At 38.8% G+C, this 16,397-nt stretch overlaps 1 protein-coding gene across 3 annotated transcripts in view; it reads left to right on the forward strand.

Moving 5' to 3' along the window:
* srgap2 (SLIT-ROBO Rho GTPase activating protein 2) overlaps positions 1–11,691 on the forward strand; it is a 105,881-nt gene extending 94,190 nt beyond the window's left edge. For 2 of the 3 annotated variants that reach the window (XM_053483811.1, XM_053483813.1), the window contains 6 exons: positions 1,354–1,578; positions 4,905–4,984; positions 6,539–6,737; positions 6,851–7,000; positions 7,328–7,646; positions 9,384–11,691. In XM_053483811.1, coding sequence (XP_053339786.1) covers positions 1,354–1,578; positions 4,905–4,984; positions 6,539–6,737; positions 6,851–7,000; positions 7,328–7,646; positions 9,384–9,821 — 1,411 coding nt within the window. In that variant the 3' untranslated portion in view covers positions 9,822–11,691. The remainder of the gene's footprint in view (positions 1–1,353; positions 1,579–4,904; positions 4,985–6,538; positions 6,738–6,850; positions 7,001–7,327; positions 7,647–9,383) is intronic. The other variant, XM_053483812.1, reaches the window with a different exon arrangement.
* Positions 11,692–16,397: the final 4,706 nt, after the last annotated feature.

The following is a 16,397-nucleotide window of genomic DNA, read 5'->3' on the forward strand; positions in this document are numbered from 1 at the left end:
AATTACGCATAATGATCAGCAAATGGTGGCGAGATTCCCACTTTCAGATATTACACGTCATGTAATGCAACGACATGCAAAATTCAGTCAAGTAAAAGTACAGATATTTCCCTATGCCGTAGTTTTGTAAAAGTAAACGTTATCTTCTAATAAAACTACTCAAATAAAGATACAGATTTGAGATATGTTTACTTAAGTACAGTTATTAACAAAGTACATTTATTTTGTCATCTTTCACCTCAGTGTAGGTTCATCTAAACTGCTCAGGTTAGAAATGATTGGAAAAAGACCGGGTCTGTGGTTAAGACTGTGTGGTTAGGGGGTGTGCTTATACACATGCTTTTAAGCACAACCAGTCTAATCAGCCTTTTGCTTCCAATAACTTCCAAATATGGGGTTTAGCTCCAAAATGTGCCCTATTATGAGACAGAAAAAAAAACAAGCAAAAGATGAAAAGGATGAAAAGGAAGTGGTTGTACCACTCATAAATCTCAATCGAGGGCATCTCCTTATGGATTTGTTTGACCCCAGTGCCCTAGCCACCTCCTCCCTGTGTGTCTGATTCACTACAGCCCTGTCTGACTCATGGTTTCATCACAGATCACGATAACAATATAGTGCGCTGTGGGACAGTGAGAAATGTGCTAAACGAGCGTAATTTCCCCAAGGACAATCACACAGTATTGTCTCTGCCTCAGGCTTAATGAACTTTCATATTCAAGGTTAAATGTTTAAAAAAGGGTGTGTCCCTTAAATCTGGCACATGATTTACTGTATATATTAATCGAGATTCTGTGATGATGACATTTTAAAACTATTTCTTAAATATAATAAAAGGAGGACTATTTGTATGCAGCACATATATGGCGCATAAGAGTGTCAGCCAAAAACAACTGGGGACACAGATGTGTTTTTTTTTTCTCTCTCTCTCTCTTTCTTTTCGTCTCTCTCTCTCTCTCTTTCTCTTTTTCTTTTCCTCATTTTTGATTTCTTTTTTTTTATTCTTTATGTTTATTTTAATAATTCTCGATTCTCACTGTTATTATTATTATTATTATTATTAGATGTTTTTTATGGTAAAAAGCCTCATGTTAATTTAGTCTCAGATCAAAAAAGGATCAATAGTAAATTTAATAGATCAATAGTTAAATAGTAAAATCAATAGTTATTAAAATTTATTAATAGTGACTTTTTTGATCTTTTTTGAAAAATGATGATTATTATTATTATTATTATTATTATACATTTTTGTATTTATTTCAATCTTGCTAAGTGCATAACAAAGGAATAATTTTTACCAAGACATTCTACCTGCAACTTTTTAAATTATTTTTATCAACTTTTTCTGTGCAGCCTGTCCCAGTACAGTGAGGACAACATGATGGACCCCTATAACCTGGCCATCTGCTTTGGTCCCACACTCATGTCTGTGCCTGAGGGTCATGACCAGGTCTCTTGCCAGGCCCATGTGAACGAGCTGATCAAGACTATCATCATCCACCATGACAGCATCTTTCCTGGGCTACGTGAGCTTGAGGGCCCTGTGTATGAGCGTGGAGGAGCCACTGAGGAGTACTGGTGAGCTCAGATTTTCCATCAGCCTAATTTGTTTTTGTCGTGTGTGTTTGCTTGTGCATGAGCATTTTAAACACTTATTTTTTTTCTGTGGCAAAAGAGAAAACTTATCATTTCATCCTGGGAAATAGGAAAAATAAGATGACTTTGAAAGTCATAATGAAAAATAAACGGAGCAAAAACTGTTTTTGTAAATTTTACAATACAATACTACTACTACTACTACTGTTCTTTTGGTAATGCGCATGCGTGAGCGTGCAGCAGCTTGGTGCGGTTGCTCTCTGAATTTTCATGTGTTTTAAAGCAATTTCCCTCTGAGATTAATAAAGTTATTTGAATCTTGAATCTTGAATCTTTGAATCTCTACTTCAGTACAATTACTTAATAATTTCGGCCTCCTGTATTTAGTTCATATATTGTAGTAGCTCATCAGTACTTCGAATATAAACATGATGATAACTTGATATTTTTCCATATTTTGTCATATTATGTACCTGTTTTCTAGCCAAGAATGATTTCCACATGTGCTCTGGCTACCGAAAGCTAAAATTAATATTTAGCCCAGTGTGAAATGATCTAAAACAGGAGGCTCACCACAAAAGCTGACTTCACTACAATGATAAATCCCAGAAATCCATTTACAGTGTATCTGTCACACTTATCACACACTCCCCTCTTTACGCGCCTCTTTAGTAGCAAGAAGCACCCTCAGCCTGTGTCATTTCTGTCCCTCGGGTCATGTCAGGTCACCAAAGCTCAGTTCTGGATGGAGACCAGATCGCGCTCGGCTGACGTGCACTTCCTGCTGTTTTTAAGAGGGTCCTTTATTACTGGCATGGACGCTCACTGTTTTATAACATGTGTTTGAATGTTGTGGGAGGAAATGGGTCTCAGAGTGCTGACTCAGGATCGTTAGAGAAGGAGTTAAAGATGCTGTGGAACGTTAGAGAGTGATTCCGATTTTACAGACATTCAGTATGCACGTTCACATGTGCTGTTCTAATATATCTTTCATAGATTGATACAGGAACGTCCATGATGGTGCAGCAAAGGAGCCAGCTTAGCTTTATCTCAATGCAAAGTAGCAGTGTGTTCGGGATGTCAGTTTAGAAGGTCAAATAATACAGGTTTTGTCCTTGTTAATGGTAGTAGTGTCGTGTAAGGGACTGTGGGCGTTAAAATGAAAATCAGGGAACTATAGACTTTTGTTCGCACAGGAACCATTTGGTTTAAGCCATGCATTCAGAAGGATCGTTTTACATAAAGAGCTTTTAGATGAGAGGTACAGACGTATGCATTTACATTATAAAGTATAAAAGTTTGTATACCCTTTAGACAATATATTGTTTTATGTTTCACAGATGGTTTTTTTATTATTGCAATATATCAATAGCTAAAAAAAATCAAATCTCCTTCTGAAATATATGACGTTTATTTACTCTATATTTGTAGTTGCACTGTACTAGTGTTTACTTTCACACTTATTTGTAATCCGTGTAGTGTCTACCACTAATGCACATGTCAATCTTTACAGTATGTCTGGATATGCACACAGAAATCTAATATTATGGTGTGAAGGATCATAAACATTTCATTTCGGTGTATATATAGAGGAATTCATGTCTAAAAATACGCTTCAATAACTAAACAGACTTTGAATACAGATGGTGCCACAGATGGGACGTGTCTTTTTGTTTATTTTTCATGGAAAGCTATTAATATTTATGAATATTCTATGATAAAATTCCACTTCTCTGCCGACTCTGCAGGGTGTTTAAAGGAAAAATACAGTTTTTGCGTTTTAGAAATTACAATCCATAACACAAGGGGTGTTCAAGTCAAACTGGGACTTTTCATTTTGCTTCACGTCTGAAACACTGGCCTCCCAGGTACACCTTTAACACCCCAAAACTGCAAATTAAGATAAAAATTTAATTAGGAAATTACAGGGGGATACAGCTGGAGCAGATAGGGTTCAACTTGGTCGCTTGCTTAAGGGTTCAACGTGGCAGCTTGGCAATGCTTGGGGTTGAACCCTTGCCATTCCGATCAGTAACCCCGAAACGTAACCGTTTCATTTACTGACCCGTAAATGACTTTGAGTGAGGTCAGGACTGTACAGGGGCCAGCTGAGGTCCTGTAATAGGCAAGTGGTGTTTATGAATCATTGTGTGTACAGTTTTCACAGACAGTGCTATTCATGTGTTTTACTGTAGCTAAGAGTCTCATCACAGTACTGTGCTTGAAGTCTTCTGTAAACGTCGATCAGTCATATGCCTTTATTCATGAGCAGTTTTATTGCAAGTTCCGGTTTGACTTGAACACCCCTTGCATCCTTTGAGCAATATATGTAAAGCAACAAGAGTACTGTGAGATGAATGCTGTCATTTCTCTCTCGCTCACACACACACAAACACACCAGTGCTGATTATTTCAGCTGCAAAAAGTGGCCATTGAATGTGAGCTTTGCCAAGAGCTGCGCTATAATCCCAAAGACCCAATTAGCACTTCATCCCTCCAACTCCCAACGTCCCACACTCCCTCGCTCCCATCCTATGAAACGCAGCCTTTATTAGTACTGGCTCTCTGCTTAGTAAATCACATGGCTTAGACTAATGGCAAACAGGACAGGTATCAGACTGTGCGTCTGCTCAGCCAAGCGCTGGCAAACCTCCATTAGGTCTGCAAGGAAATGATTATTACGGTAATGTTTTGCATGACCCGTTCATGGAAGCTCAAATGTTAAAGCAATATCAGAGTATGTAAACATTTCAGGAGAACAAAATATTAAGTGTAAATTTCTATGATGCACCATCTATACAAAATCTATTTGATTGCTGATATCCATCAGCAGACCAGAACACTGAGTGAGATTCCACATGGTTTAGATTAAAACCTGCACATTTTCTTCATGAAGGTCCTCTCTCATAAAACCTTGACCTGTTTGGTTATTTTTCCCAGCAGACTCATAGAAGTAGGTGCTGCTTTAGAGCCTTACCCAAGCTCTCATTTTCACTTCAAAGCAACCGCACAGCTGTTTGTATCTCAGCAGAGGAGATGAAAAAGTAGAAACAGTAACCAGGTCTCAGAATACGCCAGATCATGTCCCATTGGGATTTTCTTTTTTTTGAAACCGTCTCGTTTATCATCTGATGTAATCAGTAATTGCTATATCAATTTACACAAATAAATCTGATTTAGAGGTTTTATTAACGAGATTGCGGATAAGCATGATTGAGCTGGGTTATATCGTTGTTACCGATGTCTGCTGAGGTGGACGTTCGATTGAGGTTTGTCTCTACTTACGCTTCAATGTATTTTGTCCTCAGTGATAGTCCACACAGTGAGCCCCCCCTAGTGGACGAACCAGCACCCGACGCCGTCTTAGACACCCATAACAGTGATGATGGTGAGTTTGCACACTACCAGACGGGATACATGCTTATAACTTATTGCACCTCAATGACCAAAATTATGTAGATATGAAAACGGTGTTTGGGGAATTTGGAGAAAGCAATAAAAGTGCTTATGATATACTAGAATTTTTAAAGGATGGTAAAGAATTTTGCTTATCCGAACATAATGGTGGAGTTTGTAAAGTCTAAATTGAGACCACAATTATTTTTTATCTATGCTTCCCTTCTAAAGTACTTTATCTGTATTATATCAGTGATTTATGCTTTAGATTTAAATATAAATTAAAGTTGTTAAAATCTAAAATTTATTATAAGGCACCTTTAGTTGTTTTTGAGCTTCTTTACCATATATATAGTATTTTTACAGAAACGTTAATTATAAATGTATAGTATTATACAATAGTTAGTTCTGACCGAGTACTCTGATTGGACGGGAGTTATCCCATGAGTGGTGATGTAAAGTGTTACAGCATTGGGATGTTTAAACTGTATGCATCACCCCACGTCACAGTGATACATTAGCAATCATTAGTTACACTATCTTTCGATCACAACATGGTAAAATTGGGTTTAAAAGGTTAATGATACTGAAAGTGTCAAAAGAAAACACACGCGTTAAGGTTGTGTCATCTTAAACAACTGTCTTCTAAGCAACTTCTCCTTAGTTGTTCTGAATTGCCTCTGAACTGTCTGTGGTGTTCCGTTAATGACTGACGTGAGCTAAAAAGCAAACTATCTTCTAACACAAGGCTAGATCCCAAATCTGTCTCTAACCCCTAATAAAGGGCACTACTTTATTTATGAAGCATGGGATTGTACACCATAGCATAGCGTACTAGTCTTCCATTTTACTCTATTTGGGATTCAACCCAGGAACTCTGAAGTTAGCTAATATAAGTGGAATATTATAATGATAAGTTAAAATATAAAGTTTCTCAGGACTGTGCACCACCTCCATACTTTATTTATTGGCTAAATATTACCAGCTAGAATTTAATTTAACTTTTACCCCTATTGAATATACTAATTGCTGTCGGTGGCTAGAACAACACTAGGTCCACTTATCATGGAAGGATATTTGTTGGTGGAGCAAATTAACTGATTAAATAAGCAAATCCTATTCTGTTAATAGTAAATGGGGCTCACAGAACTGTCGTATAAAATCAATATACACTGTTAACACAAAATGCTATATTATAAATGTCATGTTAGAAATACTATTACATGGAAATCAGCGCTTAATTTTTCTGACATTTCTGTATGTTTTGCTTTTTTAAATGCCAACTTTGTGTGCTGTGTGCACCTTGCATGTATTTCCATGTCTGGTTTACTGTTGAAATGCTTTTTTTTCCCCAGACTGTCTAATAATTTGCATGGCTAAAGCAACTTGTCTGCTGATAAAGGATGTGCTTTAACCTGCCTGGCTACCTAAGCAATAATCCTCCGTTTTGTCATCTCTCCCACTCTCTTTTCCTCTTCTCGCTTGTTTCGGCGCATTCTTTCCTCTGTCTTTTCCTGGCCATGCGTCTCCGACGTCTGACACCTAGGCTCGTTGAATGTTTCAGACTCCGACCCCATCGAGGCCATCGCACGCTTCGACTACTCAGGGCGTAACAACCGCGAGCTCTCGTTTAAGAAGGGCGCCTCGCTGCTGCTGTACCACCGTGCGTCTGACGACTGGTGGGAGGGACGACACAACGGCATTGACGGCCTTGTACCCCACCAGTACATAGTGCTCCAGGACATGTAAATTTACATTCCATTTCTGTTGGGAAGTCAGCATTACCTAAAAGCTGTTAAAAAATAGATACTTTGCTTTTATAATGTCTGGTATGATACAGCTTGTGTTACTTTCGCAGTGCGGATGGTGGTTATACAGGTCGAGGAAGTCCAAAAGGTGACCTAGAGCCACCACATGAGGGAATAGAGGAGAAAGTGTCTACCAGAGGCAATGCCAGCTCCCCCATTGGAAGCCATGTAGCCGACATATATCTGGCCAACCTTAACAAGTAAGAACATTGTCAGTTCTTTTTAAACACAGGTAATGTGTGTAGGTAAAGGACTGAAGTGTTTTTTTGGACATTGTGATTGGCAATATTGTCACTTTTTATATACTAAAAGGCAGAAGAACAGAATTATTGACATGGTTAAAAGTTCAGCCTGTATTTATTTCAGGCGCAATACATTCAAGTCATTAGGTCTGATGCAATACTTCATTTGCCAAAACAGTAAATGACTAAAAATTAGTATACTATATATGATCATGACTGTTCTAAAAGATAATCTTTGATACCAGTTGTAGAAAAAAAAAAAAAACCTGTCCTTGTTTGTAACAGGATGAGGAAGCGCCCAGAAGCAGGTGGAATCCGCAGAACGTTCCGGCCGATAGAAGGCACCGGCGAGGGCTCGTCCGGACCCACAGGAGGTCTGAGAGGAACTTCGTTGCCTGCAGCTGCGCTGCCCAAAGAGGGCTCAGACAAGCGGCCACTGAGCGCCCACAGTGTCCTTAACTCCATCACCCGCCACTCATCCCTTAAGACCAAGGTGGAGAGCCCTCAGTTCCGCCGTGGAACCCCTGCAGGACGCTCCAAGAGTTTTAGCAACCATCGACCTCTGGAACCTGAAGTGTTCTCGCAGGTTGAGCACAGCTCACAGGTCAGACAACACAACAATGATTTAGTTTAAAATATCTCATTTATCAGCGACATAATTATGAAATGATTAGATGAAGCTTGATCAGTCTCAGCCACTAGACACATTGTTTACTTCACTACCTCACCTTCAGATTTGAAACTGTTCCATCATATTTGACAGCTTTTATGACAACCGTTATTGCCAGCCCTGATAAATGGAGCTCTTGTAAGTGAACAGTTTACATGATTTTTTTTTTCTTTTGCACTGAAGTTATGTTGGCCTCTGATGCTATGTAGTCCACAGCATTTGCTCCCTGTGGAGACTTCCCTTTGTGAAGTTCTAAGATGGACTTCTGTTTGTGGAGTAATTTCACAGCTGGCTGGAGGCGCGGGATTGATCCAGCTCAAGGCAGCAGTTCATTTGGAGTGGTCTCACGCTGGCTGAAGCCCAGGGAGGCATCTGGCTGAAGTATAGCTTTTATATGAGACTGTGTGATCTCCTCACCCACTAGGCAGCTACAAAATAATGGCCTCTTGGGCTGGCTGCAAACACAGTGTATAGGGAGTGTTTCTGAAGAAAAACAAGGTGTATGATTTTGGCCAAAATCCTTGACAAATATCTAGTACTGTTAAAGCATTTTTTTTGTTTTGTTTTGTCTAAACATATTTGTGAAATTCTCCTGTCAGTTTTGCTGCCTCATAAAATCTGTCAGTCAGAGGGTAAAAAACTAGTTTCTATGTGCCATTGCTAAACATAGCTCTCTCTCTACACTTTGTAATACTTGTTATTATTATTTTTTTTCATCTGTTCCTGCAATTTCTTCTCTTTAATGCTCATTATTTCTTTATCTCTCTCAGATCTCTTTCTCTGTCTCATCCTACCTCACCACTGGTCCTAACAATAATCACTACCTATTTATATTTTAAAGCTAATTAGCATTATCCTCTTTTAAGCTTGTTTTTTTAGCTATCATATTAACATTAACTTCCAGCTATCTTGGTTATCTTTAGTCATCTTACTAGCATCAATGTCTATCTGACTTGGGTACCTTTTGCTAGCTTGTTAGCATTAACTTGTATCTAACTTTGGTAAATTTACTTAGCTCATTAGCAATAACCATCACCTTACCTGGGTATTTTTTTATTGTTTACTACCTTTACCTTCTTGGTAATATTTAGCTATTTAACTGGCATTAATCTTTACCTGACATGGGTATCTTTTGCTAACTTTTCTAGCATTAACATCTAGCTGACTTTTACACTTTTAGTTGGTAACCTAAGGTAGTACAAGGTAATCCTTGTTATTTTATATCTAACTTACATTTTTTTGCTAACTTTCCAGCTTTGACCTATACATAACTTTAGCTTATTTACTACTATTATTAAAATCAAATTAGACTTCTTTAGGCAAAATTTCGTATTTTTCCAAAGGAAATAATGTAAATGTGAATGATCAATACCAGGGACTCAAAAATATTACCAATTTCCAACACTATAGAAAAGGCATGTAAATTAAGTAAAATATAAAATAAATAGACATTAAACCTCACTTAACCTTAATTTATGATTCCTTTTGGCACCGATTGCTTTAAAAATTAATCTGAAAGTGTCTCCATTTCCCTCTTGCTATTGTTCTTGTTAACATTGTTGAGATCCATGGTACTAAATCTTGTGAAAAAACCCACAAAGTTTTTAACTTGCTTCACTTAGCTTTTCACCGACGCGAACAAGTTTTGAACGGTTTACCTCTCCCCCTTAGGAAATCCAGGGGACCATGAGCACGACACTGAGCGAGCTTCAGGATCTGGACAAGAAGAGCAGCGTTAAACCAGCTCCCGACGTTGTACTCGACACTCTGGAGCAGCTGAAGAGCGGCGGAGTCTCCGAGCCGTCCAGCCCGCTGCACTCCCGTCCGCTCCAGCACCCGCTCCAGTGCCCGCTCCAGCGCAGCGCCAGCTCGGCCAGCGACGTGCCCTCCGCCTCACGCCCGGTCAAGAGCCCAGCACCTAAGAGCCCTTTGTCCTCAGGAACTGCGGCACTGTCTCCTTCCACTTCCACTTTCCGAGATAATCGACCGCCAGCCACCAGACCCAAACCTACAGTCTTCCCTAAAAGTAGCAGCTCCAGCAGCACCACCAGTATCCCTCCATCTCCCCCACCTCCTCCTCCCCCTACCGATAAATCCTGCCCGGCTTGAGAAATCCATAAAACCTTGCTGTATTGTGATTCCAAAATCCAGCCACTGTTTGATCCCGATTGTCAGTGGAGGGATAAATAACTAACCTCTTTTAATTTCTCTCATTATGGACAGTAACCTCAATTCTGAACTGAATGGTATGGTGTATGGTTGTGTGTGTGCGTGTGTGTATTGTCTGTGTGTGGTCCACATGCACATGGTGGGATTTTTCAGCACTGTTGAAACCCGAGAAAAGAATTCTTGCTGGGACCTGAATACTTTCGAGCTCTCTTTGTAACCTAGGATTTAATTTTTTTTTTTTTTAAGGGTTGTGAATTGGATTGGATTATTTTGGAAAATATGTAGCTGTGAATAACTCTCATGTTCTTTCCACTCTCTCACTTTTTACTTAAATACTTACTCTAGGGGGAGCTGGACTTTACGTGTGCCATGGACTTGTACTGCGATACTCTACTATGAAATCCATAGTGTTGTGAAAAAAATGTATCTGTGTATTTATATGCAGTTGTTTTAAGTACTGAGATTGTGTCCATGTTTTTTCATCTGAAAAAGCGATATTGGCTTGTACCTTCCTCATCGGATATTCCCGCGTTTGTAATTCACCATAAAGCCCAAAATCTTCAGTACATCTTCTCTGTAGGAATTCCAGCATGGCAACTTGCTTGCAGCTTTTTCCTCTTGAAAAGTAATACACACCTCCGCTGTTAACAAAAACTGTAACTGCTTAGTTTGCTGAACACTAATCAGCAGTTATGATCTAGAACTTAAGCCTGTTTGCTGTGAATCATAATTAACCATTTATCCACAAGCATCTGGCAGGCTCTCAGGACACACACAAAAGAAATAAGTCGCTTCCCACCTTATTGTGCAATAATCTTTGCATCACACCAGCTTTATCTGTTCATTGACTTTATCTTATCTAGTTGAATCAATAGGAAAATTGGGATAGGGCGGGACTATCGTAAAAAGAGGAGCAGCTAAAAAAGTAGCGCTCACACTGAACATATGCCTTTTTGTTTTCTTCCTGGTGGATGGCACACATATAAAAAAGAAAATAATGTTACTAATTTTACTTAAAATCACTTGCCATCAAAAAATGTGGACAAACATCCACTTACTTCTGATGCATGTAACTTATTGGTGCCATGTGATCAAACAGTCTGCATGCTAAAAAAAAAAAAAAAAAAAAAAAAGTCTGGAGGGATCTGTGTGGGAGAACTTGAAATCTAATTTAATGGGTCTGTAAACAAATGGATAAAATTGTGGAATTATTTGGAACAGAACAGGAACTTCTAGCAGAATTGCACACCAGTCAGTCCAAGACACTGGGCATCCTGCCTGACAAGAGCAGTGCTGTTATTGGGGCAAAAAGAGGCGTAACCATGTGGTAGAGAATTTTAGGAAATTATTCCATGCAACTCCATTTGATCCACTGAGCTGACATGTCTTAGTAGTACAAGGGGCGTTCATGTCAAACCGGGACTTTTGATTGCCCAAAATGGGAAAATACATAAACCTATAAGTTAAAAACTTTATTTCTCTATATAATCCACTGCTATATTAATGGACTTTCCCCAGCCTTTCAATAATGCTTGGATACCTTGAGCGTCAAAAGTGTCCCCAGTAATCTGAAGCCCTTATAGGATTACCTGCTTCACGTTGGCCTCCTAGGAACTCCTGTAATCGCTTGGAGCGAGGTCAGGACTGTACGGGGGTGAGATAATGTTCAAGTCCAAGTTCCGATAATGTGCAAGTTGTGTTTAAGAATGATTTTGTGTGCAGGTTCCACAGATAGACAGATAACTTAAATCATTTACAGGAATGATTGCAGTACGCTCTGACCCACCTCGGACAGGATAGTCATTCACCCGATGTACACCTACTTTGAAAACGTTTGAATCTTTAATCAATGTTTTACTGCAGCTAAGAGTCTCATCACCGAATGGTGCTTGAAGTCTTCTGTAAATGTCAATCTGCTTTACGCCTTTATTCATGAGAAAGGCCCATTTTGATTTAAACGCCCCTCGTTTGTTGAGAATGTTTTTTTTTTTTTTTTTTTTTTTTTTTTTTTTATAGCTCCCACCTTGACTCTGTACTGTGCAGCAATTCCTTAAACGATCATGTTACTTGCATGGTGGATAAGGCAATGCTGCCCTGCTTCTCAAGTGATTTCTTTTCTTTCCGAACACTTCTTAATAACCTACTCTTCATATCTCCTACAGTTACTTATCAGTAGTCAAACACGACCCCCATAATCTAGCAGAACAAAGGGAATTTCTGTGTTTACCTGGAATAAGTAAGATTAACTGGAAAAAAATGCAAAAAGTGAGGAATGTCTTGTACATTTGGTGATGTATTTGATGCAACAAAAAAAAAGATTTCCTTCTGCCTTGCCTGAACTTATTTAGAATTTCCGTGGGCCGTTATGTGGCCTTGAGTTTGCATCATGCTAACTGTGTATCTGTAAGTATGTTTCCATGTATGTTTCTATGTATGTATAGCATAAACCGCCTAATGCAGGTAATTAAATAATGATTTATATGTCAGATTGGGAAGACTTTATCTTTTTAAAGGATTTGCCTGGGGATGTACAGATTCACAAAATATAGATCATTTATATAGATGAGAGCACGCTTCAAACTGGGAGCAGGTTAATCCAACATCTAAGTTGTTAGAGTTTATCTCAGTGTTAGAGACACTATCAGGCATACGTTTTTGAAATGATGATTTTGCAACAAACCAGACTTCTGCATGTTTATCTATCTCCCAGGTTTTTTTAAGTACAAATTTACCGTTTTATCTCAAAAGCTCAAGTTTTTTTTTTTAAGAAGATTTTTCAAAAGACGCCTTTGATTATTCATTATATAAAAGTCTTAATGTGGTGGTCAAGAATAAATATAAGATTGTGCGTGTGTTTTAAGGTCAGGACAAAAAAAAAAAAAAAACAAGCATGAAGCTGGAAGATTATTTTTCCCCCCAGGGCAATAAAGGGGGGGGGGGATTAGGGGGGGTTGGGCGACATCAGCAGTGAATTTTATGGTCATATTTTCTAGGAAATTGTTTTAGATGTTTTTTTTTTTTTTCTGTGTTGTGTTTTAATTCTCATGTCTTAACAGATGGTTAGGTGATATCTCTGTATGCTATGATTGAAATTTTTACTCTTTGTGTTGTTCCTAATACCTCATAAGGCAACTGGAAACCAAATTGGAATGAAAAAAAATGTCATTAACATGCATAATATGTAATTATCTAATTCGCAAAGTGCTTGGTAAGATGTTGTGTCTTAATGTGTAAGGTTTGTTTTTTAAAATGTGCTGTGCTGAAGTCACAGTTCATATGTAATCTTCTTATTTTTCAAGTCTGAAATTTAAAAATCGAATTCTTATGCACTTGAATCTGCAGTGTATGTTGGTGAACAGATTGAGTGAGGGTTTGCTTTTTTTTTTTTTTCATTTTTGTAACTATTGTTAAATGTGTATTCCTTGTCCATTTTAAACAAGGCTGTAAACTGTCTTGTCAGAGGTATTTATAGTTGTCCTCTCGAGTATCTGTTAATAAGAGAAACCTGTGTTCAGATGTACTTTGTATATACAATGGTGTACATTACAGAGGTACATTCTTTCTCTTTGGTTTTCTTTTTTTTTTGTGGGAGGGGGGAGGGGGATCCAGGATTGTACAGTAATAGCAATAGTAGTTTACTCTCAAATACACCTTATATAAATCCATGCGTAGTTCTTGTAGTAAACATTTTTTAATAAACCGCTTGCTATACATGTCATTGACGTTGACTGATTTTTTTTTTTTTTTTGGAGTGTTTCAACATGAAACCATAATAATACAAATAAATAAATAAATAAAAAACAAGAACAGTTTTAAATGTAAAAAAATGATTTAAATACAGTGGGGCAGATGTATGTAGGTAGTAAAAAGGGGTGCCATTGTACTTAATCTGCCTTAAAACATCATCCTCCATGTATTCCGCTGTCTGATATAATAATATTTAGTCTCAATAAATTAACATCCGCAATGTTGTGTGGATGCAAAAAAAATTTGTAAGTAGTAATGCAATATTCTGTCATGTTTTCATTTATTATAACTCCAGACCTTGTGAAGGACTGTGACTGAATCCAACACAACCCTAATCAGAATAAAGTGAATAATGAAGATTAATGAATGAACTGGACTTTACTAAGCAGAAATTGTATCACATATGATATTTTCTACTCAATGTGAAAGTAGTAATGATTCCCACTACTCTTCACCTCAAACCCAAAGGATGACGAGCGTCCAAAACAGGAGATCCAGTGCATTAACCTGTCAGAGAGCAGAAAAAAATACTTCACTACACTGACCTTAAGTAAGCAATAACTTACGAGTCTTTGAAAGGATAATTGCTGCAGTGATGAATATGTTTCAGCTGGAAACAATTAGCTTCTCAGTTCTTAAAAAAACAAAAAGATGTTACTGTGTTTCACCAGGGTCAAATGATTGGCCTGCATCCCACTACGGAGGAAACTGGAATTACTGGCATTCGGTTAAGAGCTGTATTATTAAAACCTTGAAGGACAAGGTTGAACCCTTGACTTTGTGGAAGAAATTCATTCGTTCGTTTATTCATCTTCTATTCCACTTATCCTGTACAGGGTTGCGGGGAGGCTGGAGCCAATTGCAGGAGATTTTTTGGACAGGGTGCCAAATCAGCACACACCCTATGGGAATGCCAAGTAGCCTATTCTTCATGTCTTTAGACTTTGGGAGAAAACCGGAGTACCCGGGGCACGTGGAGAACCTGCACACTCCATGCAAACAGACAGGACTTAAAACCTCAATCCTGGCATGTTCTCCCTGTGCTTGGTGAGTTTCCTTCAGGTAAACTAGGAAAATAGGCTAATTGGTGTTCCCAAGTTGCCTGTAGTGTGTATATGAGCATGTGTGTATATGTCTGTGCCCTGCGATGGATTGGCACTCTGTCCAATACTCCTGCCCTAAGTTTCCTGAAATAGGCTCCAGGCTCCTCACAGATATTCTGCTACAAGGGACCTGCTACAGATATTTATGTTTCAAAAACTAAACTGTACCAACTAGGGTCAATTTTTAAATATATATATATATATATATATATATATATATATATATATTTTTTTTTTTTTTTTTTTTTTTTGCCCCAGACATAATATGTTCCCTTCCAAAGGCTACACTCGATGGAAACATCTTTTTGTGTTGCCGGTTGTGAAGCATGTGTGTGCCAAACACGCCAAATTTTTGGCATATATATATATATAACCTCGGTCAGGTGACGTCATCTGATGAAGCGCGCCTGCAGGTTATAAATAGGAGTGAACCGGAAACATTCCTCAGTTTTTTTTGTCTTCAAAGGACCGAATATTGTGTTTGCATGTGATGTGTGCAAGCGAATTTAAAAATATTAACTCACCGATATGGTAAAGTTTGTTAGGAGATCCATGCCTCCGCTCTTTCGGATCGCGATCTCCACACCGTTGTTTCGGCGCATTCCTGGGTTAAACAGTGCAATCTGGCAGACGTGCACGAGACGGGAATCCCCCTTTCTCTCGCGTCCTCGCCGGATCAGGGAGTTTTCCCTCCACTTCTCAAGCGCGCTCCCGTGCTTCTTGTGAATGGATAGGAAAGACAATTCCAATTCTATTCCCTACCCCTCGCCCCTTCCCCTTGTCCCTTGAAACGAAGTGGAAAGGGGAAGGGTTAAAATATTTCCCCTAAGAAATGGGACACCACTACAACACTGTTATACGTCATCATACTTATCCGTTCATTTACATGTCCACATACAGTATGGCCGTAAGCAAAACAAACAATGCGTTGTCAAAAGCTCGGCAAACTGCCGTGCTACTGAACTTTCATATTTGTTTGTAGCATGCAGTAAAGTGTATATGACATAAAAATATATTTTTGTAAAATTGCGCAAACGGTGCTATCCTCTAGCAAACTTTAGTGGTTTTTTTGCAAACGTTTTTTTACAAAACATCACCATAAACACAAACACAAGACTAAAATTAATATACATATAATAAAAACTTGCCATAAAAATCCTTATTAATAGCAAAAATTCGTTAAATCTATGGGTCTGCTTGCTCGAGTGAGCGGCCATCTTGAAAATTTCGTTAGCCCTTCGTTTGAAGTGAGGTCCCGAAAAATCTTCGTTTGGAGGGCTATCTGGCCCTTCCCCTTCCCCCTATCCCTCCAACCAAAAGAGAAATGAAACACCCCTACCCCTTCACGTGAACGCGCCAAACGGAAGGGTAGGGCTAAGTGTAGGGGTAAGGGGTAGAATTGGGATTGGGCTTTACTCTCGCTTCCGCAGGTAAGTAACGCATGCGATCGAGCGATCGCGTTTCGTATTTGGCCGCGGAAGCGGGATTTCCCCAAGCGCTCGAAAAAAAAAAAAAGACGACAGATTGCTGTTGGGTGGCCGGGGGGAGGAGCCTCGGATAAACGGCGCTCTTCCTGTCTCCCTTCTTTCTTGGCACCCTTCATGACGAGTTAACTCTTTCATGGAATAGCCTTATTCATCCTGTGTTTTCGTGCCATCATCTTCGA

Source organism: Clarias gariepinus, chromosome 23 (assembly GCF_024256425.1).
Source record: "Clarias gariepinus isolate MV-2021 ecotype Netherlands chromosome 23, CGAR_prim_01v2, whole genome shotgun sequence".
In the NCBI taxonomy this organism is placed as follows: domain Eukaryota; kingdom Metazoa; phylum Chordata; class Actinopteri; order Siluriformes; family Clariidae; genus Clarias; species Clarias gariepinus.